At 38.0% G+C, this 20,328-nt stretch overlaps 1 protein-coding gene across 10 annotated transcripts in view; it reads right to left on the bottom strand.

The window, feature by feature from the left end:
- LOC141805173 (disabled homolog 2-interacting protein-like) overlaps positions 1-20,328 on the bottom strand; it is a 272,306-nt gene that overhangs the window by 49,780 nt on the left and 202,198 nt on the right. For all 10 annotated transcript variants that reach the window (XM_074689980.1, XM_074689984.1, XM_074689982.1 and 7 more), the window contains 2 exons: positions 19,526-19,624; positions 15,698-16,252 (listed from right to left, as the gene is read on the bottom strand). In XM_074689980.1, the coding sequence (XP_074546081.1) occupies positions 15,698-16,252; positions 19,526-19,624 (654 nt within the window). The remainder of the gene's footprint in view (positions 1-15,697; positions 16,253-19,525; positions 19,625-20,328) is intronic.

The following is a 20,328-nucleotide window of genomic DNA, read 5'->3' as shown; positions in this document are numbered from 1 at the left end:
AGTGTGTTCACATAATAATAATAATAATAATAATAATAATAATAATAATAATAATAATAATAATAATAATAATAATAAAAATAATAATAATAATAAACTTTATTTATACAGAACTTTTCAAAACAAAGTTACAAAGTGCTTTACATCATAAAAGCAACCAGTAAAAAGAAATAGAAGAGAAGAAGAGGAATGAGAGGTAAAAGAGAAATGTGAGGAAAAATAGTAAAATATATAAAAGACTAAGAACCATCACCAATAAAAGAAACGAAAACATCTGTAAAAATAAAAATAAAATAAAAAATGAAAATAAAACAGTCAGAGGCTGTGGGTGTGTGCTGCCGCTGGCACTGAGCCCAGTTTAAATGTTGTGTTTTTTGACAAGTAACAAAAATTCTGGCACACCCGACCTTTATGACACCCTGCTCCACAAACTCTCTTCTTTTTGATTGGCCAGGCCTCTGGAGGCTTATCAGAGGTAGAGCTATGGACAGACCTTGGTGTTTGAGGCCCGTATCTCCAACGTATCATCTAGGGCTGCAGCTATCGCATATTTTAGTATTTGAGTATTCTACTGAAAATCCCATCGATTAATCGAGTAATCGGATAAAATACATTTTGGTTTAGTTAAAGAGCAGTTATTTTTGAGATGAAATTTTTCTCTTTAAGAAATAGAATTTTCTGATACGGCATGTCAATAAGAGCACTTGCTTTGGTAGCTCCAAAATTTGTAAACACACTTTGGCACATTTTTTGTGTCTTATACATCTCATCAAATGTTGCGGACCTGAATGGCACCCGTTTCGTAGAATGACCCATTCGTCTCCAAACTCCAGAAAAGAAGCTCGATTTGTTGCTAGTTGCTATTTTGTATAACAGGTAGCTTGAAGGGTCTGAAAACTCTCTTAATATGGCCTCAGCTCTATCTGAAAAAACACTCTTTGATCTTTTTTCAAATTAAACGATTCCTCGAGGCGGAGAAAATTACTTGAGTATTTTTTGTAATCGAGTACCTCGAATCATTCGAGGAATCGTTTCAGCGTTAGTATCATCAACTTGTTAATATGAATATTTTTTTGGACTATTTTAACAGTTAGCTTAAACAACGTTCCCTCCACAGAGCTGGTCGCCTCAGACACCTCTTGTCTCAAACATATGATGCAGTTTTGAGTTCTCTTTCTATGCATGTAACGCCAAACTTGCGCCAAAGATCAAGTGGCCAACACAACTCTCAGGAACAAGGGGAACGACTCTAACGATCCATGCGACTACATCGGCAAACTGGCGACTCTTACGCCAGAAGTACACCAAACACTGACTTGAATAGAAACCTATCCCAGAGATGCCAGGGGCTTATTTTCCAGCTCTATCCATCAGTCTGTTTAAACAAGGTTCTGGTCATTAAAACAGTGTTTACTTACAGGCTGTGATTTTGTTGCAAAACTGTGTTTTAATGTGCAGAACGCCCAAATTTTCACTGACAAGGAGGGTAAAATAATACAGGATAAATACAAACACACGAGAGATAAAATTACTATAATAAGTAACAAGATAACAAACAAGCAGAGAAGCAGAGCACAGTTAAAAACACTCAAGAGTGAAGGGGCGTGTAATTATGGTGTTCAATTAGCCGACAGGGACAACAGAGTTGAGTTTTAATACGTCGAACAACTTCAAGAGTAAGAAGCTTGAAACTAGAGGAAGTTTTGGGTGTTAAAACTGGAGTACAGGAGAGGGAAGTGCATTTGAGGGTAAAATAGAAAGCCTATAACATTAACAACATCACTGATCAATAAGCCTGCTTTTGCAGCCTGGGGCAAGGGCTGAAGAATGACTCATGGGAAATAAACAGGAACCACTCCAGCCACTGCATCCCTCTTTCTCTCCATCCCTGGAGACTGTTGGCTAGTGTTACAGCATCGTAGCCTGCAGCCCTTCCTGTGAGGGTCACATTGGGTTGACGGAGACGACTGGAGGCCGTATGGAAATGGAGGCAGCCCCTCCTGTAGGCGCACAGGCTTATCACTCAACAGGAAAACAGGAAAGGCTGCAGCTCTTCTCTTTTGGCTGCTCGTGATCATTATGGTGATCGTTTTGACCACAGGCTGTATTGCAGCAAGTGTCGTCAGCATCCAAACATGTTTTCAGACTTTCTTTGTGCTTGTTTCCTCGTGACATTCCTTGGTTTTCCATGAGTGGTTGATTCAAGTTCACAAATCTTTACTTCAGTTCATCACTTTGATTGTACCATTTTAAAAGATTCATGAAGAAAACTAATCTAGCCAGTAATCTTGTTAAAAGGCAGCTTAAATGTAAACAGGCCTTGAATGGGAAAAGTTTAAACTGATGAGTAGCTAAGACATCACACTGCAAAAAATGGAAATCTTATCAAGTGTTTTTGTCTCATTTTAAGTAAAAATTGTCTTATTATATTTGATATGAGCCACGTTCAACTGACGAGACAAGAGAAATGCCTTGCTTCGAGTTATTTAAGGACAAAAATTAGATATGAATTGCCAATGGAACAAGAAAAATTTGCTACCTTATTTTTTTAACAACTTGAAATTAAACATTTTTCTGTACTGGTCAGGTGAATGTGGCTCATATTGAGAGTAAAAAGACATTTTCTACTGAAAATAAGACAAGAACACTTGATAAGATTTCATTTTTTTTGCAGTGCAGCCTATTGAGCTATTACAGAAGCAAAGCTAAGGCTGTTTTCCAAACCGCCTACTACATACTACATGTGAATGTAGTATGTAGTATGACTGTTCTGTTGGGTGTGTTTTGTAGTATACTACTCTGGTTTTCAGTTTTAGAAAATGGATCTACAGGTGATGGATTTTATTTTGGATGGATGGATAAAGCTCATTCTGATTCTGATTTTGACTTTATCATTAATGTACAACACAAACTTTGGGTAGATTTTGGCATTTCAGTTATTTTGTTAATCATATCACAGCAGAATCAACATATTTGATTTATATCATTTACTGAAAATAAATCTGGAAGGGATATTTTTTTTTACAGCTGATGAAAAAACAACTTCCATATAATCTTCGTATGGTTTAAAAAGTGAATCAGTGGTTTATATGGGCTTTAATGAATTTTTAGGAGTCAGCAACTCTTTTATAACTGGAAATAACAAGATTTACTCTTGTTTCTTTGGCATCACTTCACTTCTATCGCACAGACTGTCTAACATTAGTGTTGTTGTATTGTAGTTACAGTGCCGACTCATTCCAGTGGATGACAGTAATTCACCAAAACCTGCTACTGCATAAACAAACAGCATTAGCTCCATGCATTGTGGGAAACGGTATGTCCCCCAATGCACTTCCAAATATTGTCAACTTATCAAGTGTTTTTGTCTTATTTTCAGTAAAAAATGTCTTTTTAGAGCCACATTCACAGCATTGAGAGGTCCAGAAAATGTCTCGTTTCAAGTCATTTAAAGACTAAATGAGGTCCTAATTGCGTGTAACAAGTATATAAAAAAACTGCAAATGGGATCAAAAAAAGTTTCTTGTGTTAAGATATCATTCTGATTTCAAGAAACTTGACAAGCAAATTTTTCTTTTTCCACTTGCAGATTTTTTTTACTTGTTACAGCAACTCAGACCTCATTTTAGTCTTTAAATAACTTGAAATAGGACAAATTTCTTGGACTTAGGCAATTATGCTATGAGGATAATGGTTGCAAGGGTGCACTGCAAAAAAGGGAAATCTTATCAAGTGTTTTTGTCTTATTCAAAGTAAAAATTTTCTTATTATACTTGATATAAGCCACATTTAACTTATCAGTCCAGAAAAATGTCTTTTTCAAAGTTATTTAAAGACAAAAATGAGGTCTGAATTGCTTGTAACAAGTAAAAAAATCTGCCAATGGAGCAAGAACAATTTGTTCAGAAATTTCCTTGAAACTAGAATAATGTCTTAATACACATTACTTGTTACAAGCAAATCAGACCTCATTATAGTCTTAAAATAACTTGAATAAGACATTTTTCTGGACTGGTCAGGTTAATGTGGCTCATATTAAGTCTAAAAAGACATTTCTGCTGGAAACAAGACAAAAACACTTGATAAGATTGTGTTTTTTTGTAGTGTGGAAGGAGACTCATGCCTATATAGATACAAAACACTTTAATAAAAACTTTTTTAAAGACATACTCAGTTTAAATTCACCAATTTAAACATAGGTTGAAAGAAATTCAATCAATTTTTTACCAACTTGTTAGAAAGTTAGAAAGTTAGAAAGTTAGAAAGTTTGTGACAAGTCAATTTTAGATTCAGAGTATTGCAGTCTGAATCAACCTGGATGACAAACAAATGACTTGTCAATAGAGGAATCCAGCTTGTGTGATAAAAACACGGACATATTTCGCCTGATTCTATGAGTCTGAGACACTGTTTAGATTAAAAAGTATAAACACTCAAACCACTTCTTTACAACAGACTACATTCCCATCATTTTGTCAGGATGGCCTCTCTGAGAAACAGGAAACACAGACAATCAAAAGTGAGCACACACAAAACAGTGATGGAAGTGCTCGCCAACATGAACCCAGCTCGGGGTGAAGCTCAGCATGTGACCAAGAGTGTGAGACAAAGAGGGGAACTCATGGTTTGTATCGAGTAAGCAATAATCACCAACGCTGACTCACAAATATTCAGTAACTCATGTCGAGATTGTATCGATTTGCTTTTCTGTTTCACTTTCTCAACCGCCTCCAAGCACTTAATTCGTGTGCACACGGGGAGGATATGTAAAGACAGGAAACAGTGAAGCAGAGTCCTTTAATTCCAGCCCTTTCAGATACATCAGGATGCTTCCAGATCAATGTTTGGAGCGTCTCTGCAGGGCCTCGTGCAGCCTGCTGCTGTATGCCTCCACGGTCAGACAGAAACTGCCTCTGCAAGCTGAGTCAAGATTTCTCTGAAGCCTCTTTCTCCACGTTCTTTCACTCTTATCTCCTCTTTGTCAGAGCCTTCACCTTTTCTCTTCGCCTTTTACTGTTTGGATGTTTCACCTCTTGTCCATCACTTGTTGCAGTGAAGGAACGCTCAATAAAAATCATGCTGGTGTTGTTGAACGGTTCAATGGTACTGAGCACTAAGAAGTACAGAGTATGTGAAGGAAACTCAAAGTGATGTGCTTTGTAATTCCTCATATCACTGACCCAATTGTAAGAAGTTTTACAATCATACTGTTGTGAAGCAGATAAGAAAGTTTCACAGAGTTTGATGACCAAGAATGACAAATTGACCATCACAAAAATGAAAGAATCTAACCCATTCACCAGCTATGAGTCTGGAGATCACCATGGACATGTTTATAACTAGGCCAAATTGCTGACTAGATTTCTATTCTAGACCTTTGTATCCAGAATATTGCCAGGATCTGGATCGTACTTTTACATCCATCAGAAATTATGATGATCTTGTCTTGTATTGTTTTGTAAAGCAATCCGACCATTTATGGTGGAGTTAGATACACATATGGTGAAAATGGCCTTATCTCACAATAATTAAGAATCCTTTTAAAATGTCCTGGATCCAGACAGTGATCTGGATCACCTCCAAAATGTAATCACGTCTTTCTTATCCCATTTTGAACATTTCCTGAATTTTTCACAAAGATCTGTTGGTTACTTTTTGAGTTATGTTGTTCACAGACAGACAAACAAACTCTCCCAAAAACATGACCTCCTCGGCAGAGGTAATGAATTAAAAAAAAACAAAACAAGATATTTTCCCTGTTATGGGAGCTTTCAGTGCCACATACTTCTTTAAACTTGCATTTTCATTGTGAATCAATTTTTATGCCACCCCTTAAGCCCAATAACATTGTAACGTAAAAAGGGGTATTGTGCTTTAAAAGAAAAAGGAAAAACGTATAATGTCCCTTTACTACCCGTGTGGTACGTTTAAGTAATTGAAAGCTTTAAAAAATCCCTATTTTCTTACATTGGTGTTTCTTAAACTCATATTTCAGCATCTTTTTTGTGATGCTTTGTTTTAGCTGCTGTCTCTTTAAGGCTCCCTGCTCCACAAACCCCTTCCTTCTGATTGGCCAGCCCTCCGAAGGCCTTTCAGGGGCAGAACTATGGACAAATCTTGTTGTTTGAGGCAAGTTAAGAGATCTTAATGTGATGACCTAATTTTAGCAAATATCATAAATATATGCAATGCTCAAGCAGTTTACAGCCACATTTTGGGATGTATACAACAAACGCATACATTGGTGGTTTGAAAATTTTACACGGGTTAAGTTTGAGCATCCAGCATTGCTATTTTAAATCCATTTTTAAGATATCGGAAAGCACAATACCCCCTCTTTAAACTTGAACAACCTTCTATTAAAGAGACCTTGGACACCACGTAACATGAAGTACACTCAAGTGGACTTATTGCGCTGAATGCAACAGAGAAATATGGAATACAGTGACATAAAAAGGAAGAATGAGCCGATGAAAACATTTCCAGGTTATTGTTAAAATCTGAAATAACACTGGCAGTGTTCCCGTCACTGAGGAGGACAAACACAAGCAGCTATTATCCTTTTTCTGGCCCTCTCTGGGGACAGCTGATTTGTTCAAAGCCATGTTTAGAAAAGCTTGGTGGAACACAGAAGTACAGAGCCCTTCATGTCATGTAATTAAATCATTTGTCACACCAAATTATGCTCATTTGACAAACTGTGTCTGTGTGTGACAGCAGTGTTGATGTCATGGATGTCCACTGATGACAGAGCACAAAGGAAAGGAGGTTTGTGGCTAACAGAGCAGGAGCTGGTGACTGTTTCCCACTGAAAGAGGAGCAGACACATATTTTGTCCTCTTAAGCAGAGCTGTTAGTTTACCTCAAGGAGCGGTAACATAAAAAGCAACGGCATAATAACCAGAACACCACACTCCTCCAGCCAGTTATCATAAGGATAAATCCTCCTTATCGTCACTTCCAACAGTCAGCGCAGCCGAGAGGAAGGAGCGGCAGCAAAATTAGAACTTAATCTTCCCAAAGGGGCTGAGGCATCGAGAAGACTAGATCAATAACGGAGAGGACTCATGCCAGGAGTGGATATTTTCAGATGAAAGAAAGGTGATCTTCTCCAGGCGCTCTCCGCACACGCAGCAGAGTGTTGGTTATTGTGACTGTGGAGCGTCTAGTCGTGCTGATGTGGAGTATGGATGTTACAGCATATCTGACAGGGGAGCAGAGTACAGCACACAGAATCAGAAAAAAAAGGTGTTATGATTGTTTTTTATGTTGACTTCAGCTGGATTAAAGGCATCAAAGTGAATTTAATCCAGCTGACTACAGGGTACAAAATATTAAAGCGGTTCTTAAATGTGTTTAAATGTTTAATGCTTTTTTTCTTTTTTTAGCTTAGAGCCATCTGAGCTCTGCAAAACAGTTTCAATGGGAGCTCCCAGGCTAAGCAGCTGTCATATAAAGTGATATTGAAAAAAAGTCCAGTAAGTCAAGTTTTCCAATAAATGGCTCTGCTTGTCACCAATCAGATGGTACTGTGGGTGGAGGCGCGGCTCTTATTGGCTGCCGACCCCAAAAAAAAACAGGCAGATGCCGATATGCTTCAAAATCTTTAATACCGGTGCCGTTAATCGGTCTATCCCTCAAACTAACCCTATGCAACGAGAAATAATACAGACTCAACTAAGCTGAAAACAGTAGAGAAATTTATGTTTGGTGAAGTATTTCTTTTTTGTAACAATGCTTTATTTACATTTTCAATCTGCCTATGTCCGTGTTAAATGGCACCATATTTGTATGAAACATGAATTTGTGTGATGAGCAGCAGAGTTCAGAATGTAAGCTGCGCCCATGGAAAATTAGATAAGTCTTCTCAGCCAGTGCCAAACAGCTGATTCGGCGGTTGACTCTTATTCAGTGTTGTTAGTCATAACAGCTAACAATAGAATTCACCTATGACCTTGCTAACACAGCTGCTAGCACTCCTATTAAGCTAATTTTGAGATAAAGCTAGCTAGAAACATATGCCTACTATGCTCACTTTACAGTTTTTTTAAACACTATTAAACGGCAGGGTTAGCAAGGAATGGTAGCTAATTAAAATGTTGAAACTTGCTATTGTCAGAAGGCAGCTTTAAAGTAAGCACATGAGGGAAAATCACCAAGCACCAATATTCAGCATTTTGAAGCATATCGGCATCAGCTTTTTCATTTATTTGATGGCCGATGAGAAATTATTTTAAGTCTGTGGTGTTTTTTGGCTCTGGTGAAGCCAGCTTGTTGTAGTTTTAGACTCAAACCTTAACATGAAGAAACATGTTAAGAAAATGATAAAAACCATTAAAATGGTTTTGAAAACTTTAAACATATAAGAAGCTGTCTTTCAGGGGACACAATCCTTAAACCACTAGAGTCTCTGTATAAACAAACCTTAAAAATACTGGATAAAAAATCAATACAATACCATCTTTTGAGTTCTGAGAACCTGTTTGGCTGATTTTAAGACAGCGGATGTCACACTCATATGTTACCATTTAAATATGTAAAGAGAACCAATATTTAGGGATAAAAATCCTTTGGAAAAGTGCAAATTTAGATTTGGGACACACAACATTATTTTGTTTTAATCACTGTTTATGCAGAGTTTGAATGCACCATTTGTTGAATAGGGGTTTTCTAGAGAGTTCTCCAACATATGATGTTCTGCACCTTTCATGGTGCAACTAGTTAATTGGCTAATTTAATTACAATAAATTGATTAAAATCAATTACTATTATTATCATTAATTTAAAAAATACTATTTTTAATACTAATCAATACTAATATTAATATTACTATTACTTTTATTATTATTATTATTATTATTATTAATAATAATAATAATAATAATAATAATAATAATAATAATAATAATAACAACAATTAAAAAGCAATAATTATTATTGTTATTATAATTAAAATCCTTTATTAATTAATTAATAATTTAATCACAATAAAACAATTACCTCTATGTAATCAATGTGCTTGAACTTATGGCAGCAATTTTGCACTTTACACTGTTTTGCACTGACTGAAGGGCATTTGCAATTTCTCATTCAGTTGCAATGACAAATAAAGTCATATTCTATTCTATTCTATTCTATTCTATTCTATTCTATTCTATTCTAATTTCTTGCAGACATGCATGCGTTTTGACTGATGGTGCTGGATGACTGGATGTGCATTCTGGCCCTGGTGCCCCCTATTCTTAAACTCAGAGCCCAGGACAAAGTAGTTCATTGCTTCAACAGTATTTGAGCTAAGCTAACATATCTAGGCATAGGATGACTCAGTGATTTGACTTTAACTGACGGCCATAACACTACAGTCTGAGTCCAAACCAGTCAGTAAGTCCATGTGTATCGTAATCTGCAGACCAAGTTACACATTAAGTGAAACTAACTTCCAGTGTTTTGTGTTTACACTTCATGTGGCTGTGTGTATAAAGTAAGCACAAAGTTAGACACCCATACAGCATCAGTAATGACATCACCCCAGAGAGCTCTGGCCTCAAGACGCAGCAGAGCATGAAAGAGAGATGAAGAAAGACAAAGCGGGGAGAACAAGAGAGGAGAGTGCAATGGAGCAGAATATTTGGTGAGTAATTATTCAGTGATAGGGGATAAAATGACACGGGGAGAAAACACAAGTCTGGAAGCGTTGCATACTAATGGACGTCTGCATCTTTTAACAAAAGCTGGGTGCAATTAGAAGCTGTTTCCACCTGTACACAGCTGATTAAACACGATGCACATCAGCAGAGCTTCAGAGCGACAGAGAAATACTGCAACGTCTCTTGAGGGGGAGCGCTCACCTCCTGCTCACCTCCTGCTCACCTCTGTGAGGTGAAAGAGAGGCTGCCGCATGCTCCTTTGTGAATCTCTAATGCAACGACAATGCAAAGACTCAGCCAAGACTGCACAATTTAACTCTGACTCATGCATTTTTGACTCGTGGAGTTGGATGACTACACAACAATATCAGTGGAGAGGAGTAAATAACCGAAGGCTCTGCCAAACATTTGCAAGAAAACAATAAAACACGGCTTATGGGATTTTCTAGAGTTTATCTTTGCAAAACTAAATTGCTTGACTCCCGAATATAACTCACTGAAGCTAGCAGGAACTGCACCCAAGTTGGCAGCAGATGAAAAAAGAAGCTCATGATTGGATTGTTGATCCATGCAACACTGGCCAAGATATGTGCTTATTAAGCAGGATATCCTAATTAGGCCTGGGGCTGTTTCAGGGCAAGAGGTTTGTTGGTATGACTGCGCTTTCCATCATGGTTAGAAGAAAAGAATGTGCCTCAATATGTTTGACTGTCTTGAATGATTAAAGTCCTGTGCAAAGCTTTCACTGACAGAAAATAAAGTGCAAGTTTACAAAAACAAACCCAGCAGGAAAAACCAAAGTGTGTGAAAGAAGTAAAAGTTTCAGCGCTTTGCTCAGGATTAACTGAAAGTAATTAAGAAAGTACCACGTCTCACCGGGGACCTGCAGAGGCCTTCTCCCCGATCAATCAGCAGCCATCACTCCACACTCTTAAACCAGCTGACTGGTGGAGTACAGTGTAGAAAGACGTCACTTCTTAAGCACAGATCGTTCATCATGCCGCTGAGCCGTGATAGAGTCGAATAAAAATTTCAAAGCCCTGCTGATGAGATAGTGTCGGGGAAACTAAATTAAGGCACGTGTTGACGCCGGCGACTGATGAGGCAGAAAAGACAGAGAAGTCAATGCTGCAGAGAAGAAAAAGCACCCTAAAGCAATATCCCGCTTAAAACGGGTTGTTATTTGAGACATTACAAGGACGACAGGATGCCGATTTTCTGATGGAAAATGTCTGGAGATAAATCCAGCTGTTAGAAAACTTCTCCTGCAACTGATGATTGATTTTATGTTTGGGTGATCTACCACCAGTTTATCAGGGGATCAGAGTTTGTTTGATCAAAGACAAGAAAAGGAATTAGTTCCTAAACCGCAACCATATAAAAAAATGTCTCAAAAAGCTCCAAAAAATCAGGACTAGTATTGTTGACTGCAACAGAGGGTTTTAACTCTCAGCGCAGTGAATCTAACAAACAAGAAGTTAGCCTGTGTTAGCTAAATGTACATTAACATGATGTTTTCAATACAATTTGACACAATACGATATGACAAGGCATGGCACAGCATGGCACCACATGGTACGACACGACATGAAGGTAACGATATGACACCAAACGACAAGTCACGGTACACTTAGACAAGTCACGGTACACCTAGACAAGGAACAGTACACCTAGAAAAGTCACGGTACACCTAGACAAGTCACGGTACACTTAGACAAGTCACGGTACACCTAGACAAGTCACGGTACACCTAGACAAGTCACGGTACACTTAGACAAGTCATGGTACACACAACAAGTCACGGTACACCGAGACAAATCACGGAACACCTAGACAAGTCATGGTACACACGACAAGTCACGGTACACATAGAAAAGTCATGGTACACCTAAACAAGTCATGGTACACACGACAAATCACGGTACACTTAGACAAGTCACGGTACACCTAGAAAAGTCATGGTACACCTAGACAAGTCATGGTACACACGACAAGTCACGGTACACACGACAAGTCACGGTACACTTAGACAAGTCATGGTACACCTAGACAAGTCACGGTACACCTAGACAAGTCATGGTACACTTAGACAAGTCACGGTACACCTAGACAAGTCACCGTACACCTAGACAAGTCACGATACACCTAGACAAGTCAAGGTACACTTAGACAAGTCACAGTACACCTAGACAAGTCATGGTACACCTAGACAAGTCACAGTACACTTAGACAAGTCATGGTACACCTAGACAAGTCAAGGTACACTTAGACAAGTCACAGTACACCTAGACAAGTCATGGTACACCTAGACAAGTCACAGTACACCTAGACAAGTCATGGTACACCTAGACAAGTCACAGTACACTTAGACAAGTCATGGTACACCTAGACAAGTCACAGTACACATAGACAAGTCAAGACACAAAAGAGCTCAGCTCTGCATGGCAAGACACGACACATCACTTGATGTGAAGTCAAGACAGGATATGGATGACAAGACCTGACATGTCTGCTCTCATAAGACACAGTCAACACGCCACAACATAATATGACAGGATATGCCATGATAACACAGGTCATGTCGCGTCACATCATCATATGAAACAATGCAACACAGACGACAGAACATGTGACCTGTTGCACAGGGTAAGACATGGCATATCCTGACATGACAAAGCATAATATGGCCAACAGGACATGGCATGTCATGACAAGACATGATGTCACAACAAAACATGGTATGTGATGATACAACACATTAGATGGACAACATAACTCAACATGACCTGTCATAACAAAACATCAAATGCCGTATGACATGGCATGATTTGACATGACATGACATGACATGATGTAATAGGGCATGATATGACATAATAAGACATGAAATTACATGACATAACATGCCATGCCATGACATGACACAACATTACATGAAATGACATGTCAATTCAAGATATGACATGACATGGCTGTGGCAGTTGCCCCTGCCACTGGCAAAACACCACACCACAACACACCACTCCTTCACCAATTTCACAGACCACACGTTAGCCAGGTAGTGTGCTACTGCTAGTTTGGTGGGTGCACACACTAAGCTGCATTTAAAATCTTAGTAACTTGCCTGTGCTATTTCAACAAAAAGTTTCACAAACACATATATATACACAGAATTTGGTGATTTTGAGGTTGAAGTTTGCTCATCAAAAATGTGTCTTTTGTCTTTTTTTTTTTTTACCAGAGTGTGTAAAATGAGTTGAAAAGTCATCCCAGGCTTGAGAGTTATGGGAATGCTTAATTTAAAATGTGTTTGATCACTTGATTGATTTAATTTGAAGATGGTATGGTCCAATGGGAGGGGCTTAGCCTTTAAAATGGAGGGGATCTCCACTGCCCAGTCAGTCAGAGAAAGGCTGTGATGCTGAGCAGGTCTGTTGATTTTGTAAATATTTTTTCTGTTGCCTTGTTTGCCCTAATTGCTCTTGTAATCCTGACCTACATTTGAAGAGCAATAAAATTCTTCATTTTTTTCATCTAAAGGATGTGATTCTGCCATTTTTTGTTAACATTTTTAAGATAAACCTACACCACTTTTCCAGTCAGCCTTTCGCCATACTACCCTCACTTGTGGTTAGAGTGTGACAATGGCATTACCTGAAATGACATGACATAACATAACATAACATGAAATGACATAACATGAATTGAAAAAACATGGCATGACATGACATGAAACGACATAACATGGCATGGCATGGCATGACATGACATGACATGACAGGACCTGACAATTATGGTCACGGCGGGTGGTTTAAAGTCACATCACAATGCAATTTCATATGAAACCACAAGACACAGACAACATGACACAACGTGACCAGTCATGACATGACATGATTTGGCATGATATGGCAACATGACCCAGGAGCTATAGTGTGGTCTTTAATGTACTTGTAAAACATAGTGTTGCTGGACAGGGGATTTTAAAGGCAAATAGCGCCCTCTGCTATTTCAAAAGGTGTTGTGAATCATTTTTCTTCTCATCTGATTGAATCGTCCTTGATATGTACTGATTCACTTTGTCCCTTGGTACCATAAGATCTCTAGAAAACACATTCTCCCCTGTTTTTCTCCAGCACATTGACCAAAAAATATTCAATTCAAATTGAAATAAAACACAGAAAAGCAGCAGATCTGTCACTTCAGTGGCTTGCTCTGTGAATTTCTGTCATTTACGCTCAAAAAATCCCCCCAACAACTGCTCCCACTGTGCATTTTGATTAACTGACTGCTCAATCCAGCACTTACATCCTCTTACCAACGGCAGACAGTAAAATGGCTTTCCCTGTCATATCTCACTTTGAAGCTGTGCAGGGTCAAAATGCCACCATGTTTTTTTTCAACCACGCCAGAGAGAGACAAACGCTGCACTGTCAAAGTAAAGTAAAACACAGCGATTTGGACAGGAGAGATTATCTGAGTCCACTGGCCTGCTGTCATGGGAGACTTAGCTTCCACTGTGCTAGACTAATCTTCTCCCCGCTCTTCTTGCAGGGCTACAGACAGCGCTGGATGTATTGTGCTTCTGTCTTGCATCGGTATGCTGTGAAGCACTGCGGGGGATACATGTAAGGGATTAGCTTGAGTTAAAAATGTAATACAAGCTGGTGTGGTGAGAGGAAATCACCTGGCTGTCTGCTCTTTGTCTGCTGTGTTTTACAGCTTCAGAGGTCAAGAGTTCAGAAAACGAGCTGTCAGAGGAGGGATGTTTAACCTCTTTGTGTTTTTAATGTCAGTGTTTTTGATTTTTCACCTGGAACATCTACACAGAGCCGGGGTCTGCAACCTTTATGTTCATAGGAGCCATTTTACTCCAGTTCTCCTGGATTAAAGTTATTCCAGAGCCACAAAATCAACTTTATCTTCACAATAAAGACAAAAAAGTGAATAAAAATGTAAACATGGTTAATATCTAGGGAAAAATTATATAAATGAGGATTTTTGTTAATTTATGAAATTGTATATTTGACATCAGTTTTTAAATTTTTTTTAAATAAATTTGCAAACATTTAAAAAAAAGTTTTGAATTTTCAAAAATGTGAAAAAATAATTAAAAAAAGGAAAATTTAAAAACTTGCATAACTTAAAAAAATTGATATTTTTGAAGTGTTTGAAATGTGAAATATCACAAACAATTTGAAATTTCAAAAATCATTGCAAAATTTTGAAATTTCAAATATTACAAAATTTGCATAATTTGAAAAATGTTTTGAATTTTCAAGTGTGCAAAAATTAAAAAATAGAAATTAAAAAAACTTGCATAACTTGCAAAAACTTTGAGTCTTGAAATTTTTTTAAATATCAAATATCACAAAAATTTGCAAAAATTAGAAATTTTAAAAAACTGCAAAAAAATTGAAATAAAAAAAATTGTAATTTCAAATAGTACAAAAAATGTTGCAAAATATACACATAAAAATTGGCAAAAAAAAATTTGAAATTTAAAAAAAAATCACAAAAATTTCAAACAATTTTGTCATTTCTTAAAACATGCCAAAATTTCAATAAATTTAGGAAGTTTAAAATGTATTTTTTAAAGTTATTTTAGGGGCTTTTCATGCCTTTAATGATAGAGGAGAGGATAGCGGATAGAGTGGGAAATGGGGCAACAGTGCAGGAAATAGGCTAGAGGCCTCGAAACTGACATTTTTGATAGAATACTTGAATTTGATGACACATTTTGATATTTTTGCTCAACTTATAACTTTTTTGTTGCTTGCTTATAACTTGCTTATAAGCATGTGCATTTAGCTGACACATTGGCAGTTAAATGTATCTTAGTAGGAGTAGGAAGTGAGGTAGAATGGTGGCAGGCTGTGTTGCAGATGTGATGAATATTTAGTTTAACAAAAAAATATATATATTTTTTCCGAAGCTACAAGGAGCCACTGCCAAGGAGTCATAGAGCCGCATGAGGCTCCAGAGCCACAGGTTGCAGACCTTTGCTATTGAGGATTAAAACATGATAGTAAATGAAAAGAAAAACTAACCTTGGCCTTGCCAGTGCTCTGTAGAATATGGACGAGCGCACACGCCATCTCCTCCTTGTTCTTGACGCTGATACTTGGCTCGAGCACCGAGCACAGCAGCATGTAGTTATTGGTGATGTACTCAGCAAACTCCTTGTACATCTCCATGGGCAGGATGTTCATACTCTGATAGCGCGCTTTGATCCGAATCATCGGCCCAGATGTTTTTCCTTTCGGGGGGTTGGGCGTGCTCACTTGGTACCACTTCTCCACAAACTGTCGCCCGGTGACAGCAGCGATGGGGATATTCACCAGTCCGATGTAATTGTTTTTATCTTTCTTCTTCTTCTTGTCTGTGTCTTTGTAGAGGTGCGCCGTGATGCTCTTGACGGCGGGCAGGTTGTTGAACTCAAAGTGCTCTCCCCAAAACACATTGTCCGTCTTGAGTTTGCAGGTGGTGCGGGCGTAGAGTGAGTCATCCAGACACAGCTCGCAGAAGTATTTCTTTTTGGCCGGCAGATCTTTGGCCTCGATGATCCAGAGCCTCAGCAGGTTCTCCACTCGCCGACTGTTGTCCTGAAGGAGGAAGAAATGAGAGGATGCAGTTTAGTGAAGACTTTGAAATTACCCTTTTGATCTGTTTTTCTATCTCAAAGCCTCCAGTGGCGTTGTTGTTTTCCAGACGGGGAACAAGAGGAAAGTAACCACGATAAAAATGAACAAAGAGAAAATAACTGAATCAAAAAAAGGTCAGCTCTTCAAAGAAGAATCAGCTTCAGTCTCTGATTTTGAAGTTCCTCTTTTTTAAACAGCAGAGAGCACTTCAATCATTTCATAATGGATATTTAAAGCCCTCCTGTGTCCGCCACCTGTTAAAAGAGGAAAGAAATCTCACTCCTACACTATTTCACATTGTGCTAAATGCTCTTATGTCATCAGCAGATTTTGCATGTTTTTCAGCCTCTTATTCCAACGGCCTTCAAAACTACCTCAGAGCATGAAGAGAAGAAAAAAAGGAGCTAATAATTACATTTTGAGAGAAATACTGCAGCCTCCTATAATTATGGCCACGGGATGTTTGAAATACTTCTCAACATGCTTCAACAAGCCAGAAAGTATCTCGATGCTTTTCACATTTCAGATAAAAACAATTTTCTAAGCAATAAAAACAAGTCTCTAGATTTGTCCAATACATTTTTGTGTCTCCAATTTTCATATTAACTCCAATGTCAGACCTTTAAACAATCTAAAAACACATGAAATCTTATATATAATGGAGGTCTTTTGTAATAAATGTGAAGTCTCTGAAGTAAACGTCCAACTATTCTTGTTACTTTCTGCCGTAGATGAATAAACTCTATATTGTTCGTCAGAAATGAGACTTTTTTATGCATATCTTTCCCTGCACACAGACATGTACTTGCCTGAGGATGATACCCCTGTAAATTACCGTTTATTATAATTACCTATAATTATGTCCTTACACAGGAGCTGAACTGCACAGGCTTAGCATTTTGAGCAGCTCCATTCGTTTTCAGTGATTTTATCTTTGGCAGACAGGTGCTTCCATTTCTTTAATTATTCAGCTTTTTTTTTTTTTAAACAGAATTAGCTCATTTTCCAAAAGTGATGGCATATAAAGTTCACGTAGATGTGTTGCCTTATTAACAGAACAGTAATCAATAATATTCAATCAATATTTTCGATATGGATTTAAAGCCTAAAAGTGTGAAAATAGTCATATGTTATAGAGATTACTGAACCTGTAAACTGCTTAAAATGGTCTGTTTTCAAAAATAGAAAAAGATCTTTATGAGATTTTCATGAGACTTGCTGAAATGATGACATCATCACGTAAGGATCTCCCAAACTAAGGTATGATACATTGGAAAGGTGGGCCTAAAACACTAAGGTCTGACCATAGTTTGGCCCCACGCAGCTCTACAGAGGGCTGGCCAATGAGAGGGAAGGGGGTTTGTGAAGTGGGAGCCTTAAAGTGACAGCAGCTGAAAATAAAGTGTGAGAAACAGGCTTTTTTATGAGCTGTTAATCAGATCAAGCTACTACTTGAGGTACCAGAGAAAAAAAAACAAAACCAAAAAAAACCCATACCCCTCTTTAAACAATGATATCTCATTTTGCACTTTTTCTCGAAGCCTTCGCTACAGAAGATACTCATATCAGTTCTTCACAGATAAGTAGGGATGGGTATTGATAAGATTTTATCAATACCAATGCCCTTATTGATTCTGCTTATTGATCCTATCCTTTATCGATTCCCTGATCAATTCCTCTTGGGAATTTTCTTTGTACAAAAAGTAGCTTTTTAGGTTTTTTTGGGTTAACAACACTGAATTGACTTTATAAGTGAGTAAATATATAATTGGTCACTGGATCTGGATATGCCTGGACATAAATATACAGAAATAAGTAAAAACTGCATGTCATGTGATGTTGATGTACTGTTTTGTATCATTCTACTGACCCAAGAAAGCCATCTAGGTTTGGAACCTTGCCGTAGGTATGGAGCCATCCGTGAGCACGCACCTTTTCTTCCAACTGACGGCAAGTTTTTGACGTTTTGAGTTTTCATTATTTTCTACAAAGTGTACAATTCTATTCTAAAGCGGAAGATATACCGATGTATGCTAACCGCTAGCATATCAGTGCAATTTCCCATGTATGTTTCCATAAAGCTAGCGCTATTTTGTTTCTATTGTTTTTGGTAAATGAGGAGATTTATACCATGCTGAATGTATTGAATAGGAATCTCTTGTGAGAGAGTGATGTATATTTCTTTGTGAGTTCAGTTCTTCAGTAAAGCTTAAGGCGGAAAATCCTGAATCAGATTTTTCTTGGGGAATGTTATCTAACTGCTAAGCTAAGATAGCTGCGATAAGGGAATCGTTAAGCATAAAGGCTAATGATGACGATGGATTAAAACATTTCTCATAGATTCTACAGAAACAGGTTTTCTTTCCCATCCCTAGAGAAAAGTAAGCTACATTATTACTATCATTCATCATGAACTCAATTTAAAAAAAAAAAATATGTGAAGCAGGGACGGAGCCAGGATTTCAGTTTTAGGTGAACCAAACTATGGCTGGGCCTTGAATTACAAAAGTTGGCAGTGTACCATTAAAATAAATAACAACTACTGACAATATAATACTGTTACTATGTTTGGTTGCAAAATGGATTTGTTCTTAGTCTTTTGGCTCCTTTAATATTTAATCGTAATTTTTTAATGTTGTTTGTTTAATGTTTGTGGTTTGAAGTGTTATAAAGCCATGTATTTACAGCGTTATGAAGGCTGATATATGGCTTTACCAATGTTTTTAACTTCTTTTCCTTTTTTACGCCCAGATGTGCAAAAAAAAAAGAAAGAAAATATTGAAAAAGTATGACATTTCATGGATCAATCTAAAGCTATAAGACTATGTTAGCTAATTCGCAGAATATTAGTATCTGTGTCCAGTTTCTGCTTGCTCACCTTGAAGTAATTTCCTTATTAATGACGGTTAAAGATTTGCTCTGAGATTAAGATGTGTTTGTCGTTCTCCCCCGTCACAGCTGTGTTTGTAGAGTCTGCAGATGGTATCAGGGATGCAGAGAAAAGCACTCTGGGAGTCGCGGTCTTCCTCCCTGCAACCTCTCTGCCCTCTGCTCTCTTGGTTTAAGAGCACAGCTGGATGTAATCATATCATCGCATTCCTGTACAACTGTGACACAGTAACAACGCCGTACAGCTCGCTGGAATACGGATTAAGGATGCTTATACATGAACTTATCAGCGCTGATTACAATACGCGATCTCGTCCCCCCCCTGCTGTGTATTTACATATTTACCTTGTTGGGTTGTACCGCTCTCCGCAGGTTCTCCATCCATTTGTCTCTCTCGGCTGATGAACGGCAGGAAAAACATTTGCTTCCCGTGGAGGTGGTGACCTACCGCCGTGACAACCAGAGATGGAGGAAGAAAGACAGACACAGAGAGAAGATCAAACCTCATGCATAACAATGAGAACCAATAAGTGGAACAGACACTTTTTAGCTAAACTTAGCTCATAAATATCACTTTGCATCCGACAGAAAAGCAGCTTATAAAAAAAAAAAAAAAAAAAAAAAAACCCACACACACACACACCAGTGGTTATAAGTAGTCTGAGGATGACTGTGCAGTGCTGAGCAATGACTGAAAGGATGGAAGAGATAGATGACGGCTTGGCAGGCTGGAAGATGACTGAGTGATAAAAAATGCTCAGTGGGACGCAGAGGAAGAGCAGAGAGGATCGTAAAAACGGAAAGGAAACAGTGATGTAACGAGCGAGCTAATAAAGATTTGTGGAGATTTCTGCTCTCTGGAGTAGACGGGGTAGGATTGAAAGTAATCATTAATTTCTCTGCCCCTGAGGCTCCCAACGGCTCCCAACGGCTCCCAATGGCTCCCAATGGCTCCCAAGCCCACACCACAGCTGCTATCACGTGTTTTGAGTCTTACATGAGTCTTTCATAATTTATTGGAAATTACTTCAGTCCAAAAATCATCTCCATGATGATACAGAAAGGCCATCTGTATCGATGCTTTGCCATTAGAAGCCAAATCTGTTTAAGCAAAAATAGTTTTTCACTTTTTTTTAACCTAATCATTT

Source organism: Halichoeres trimaculatus, unplaced genomic scaffold, assembly GCF_033239565.1.
Source record: "Halichoeres trimaculatus isolate MK-OKI-2021-1 unplaced genomic scaffold, fHalTri1.1 fHalTri1_scaffold_16, whole genome shotgun sequence".
Classification (NCBI taxonomy): Eukaryota; Metazoa; Chordata; class Actinopteri; order Labriformes; family Labridae; genus Halichoeres; species Halichoeres trimaculatus.
The sequence above is the reverse complement of the archived record's forward strand: the minus strand, read 5'-3'. Positions and strand labels throughout refer to the sequence as shown.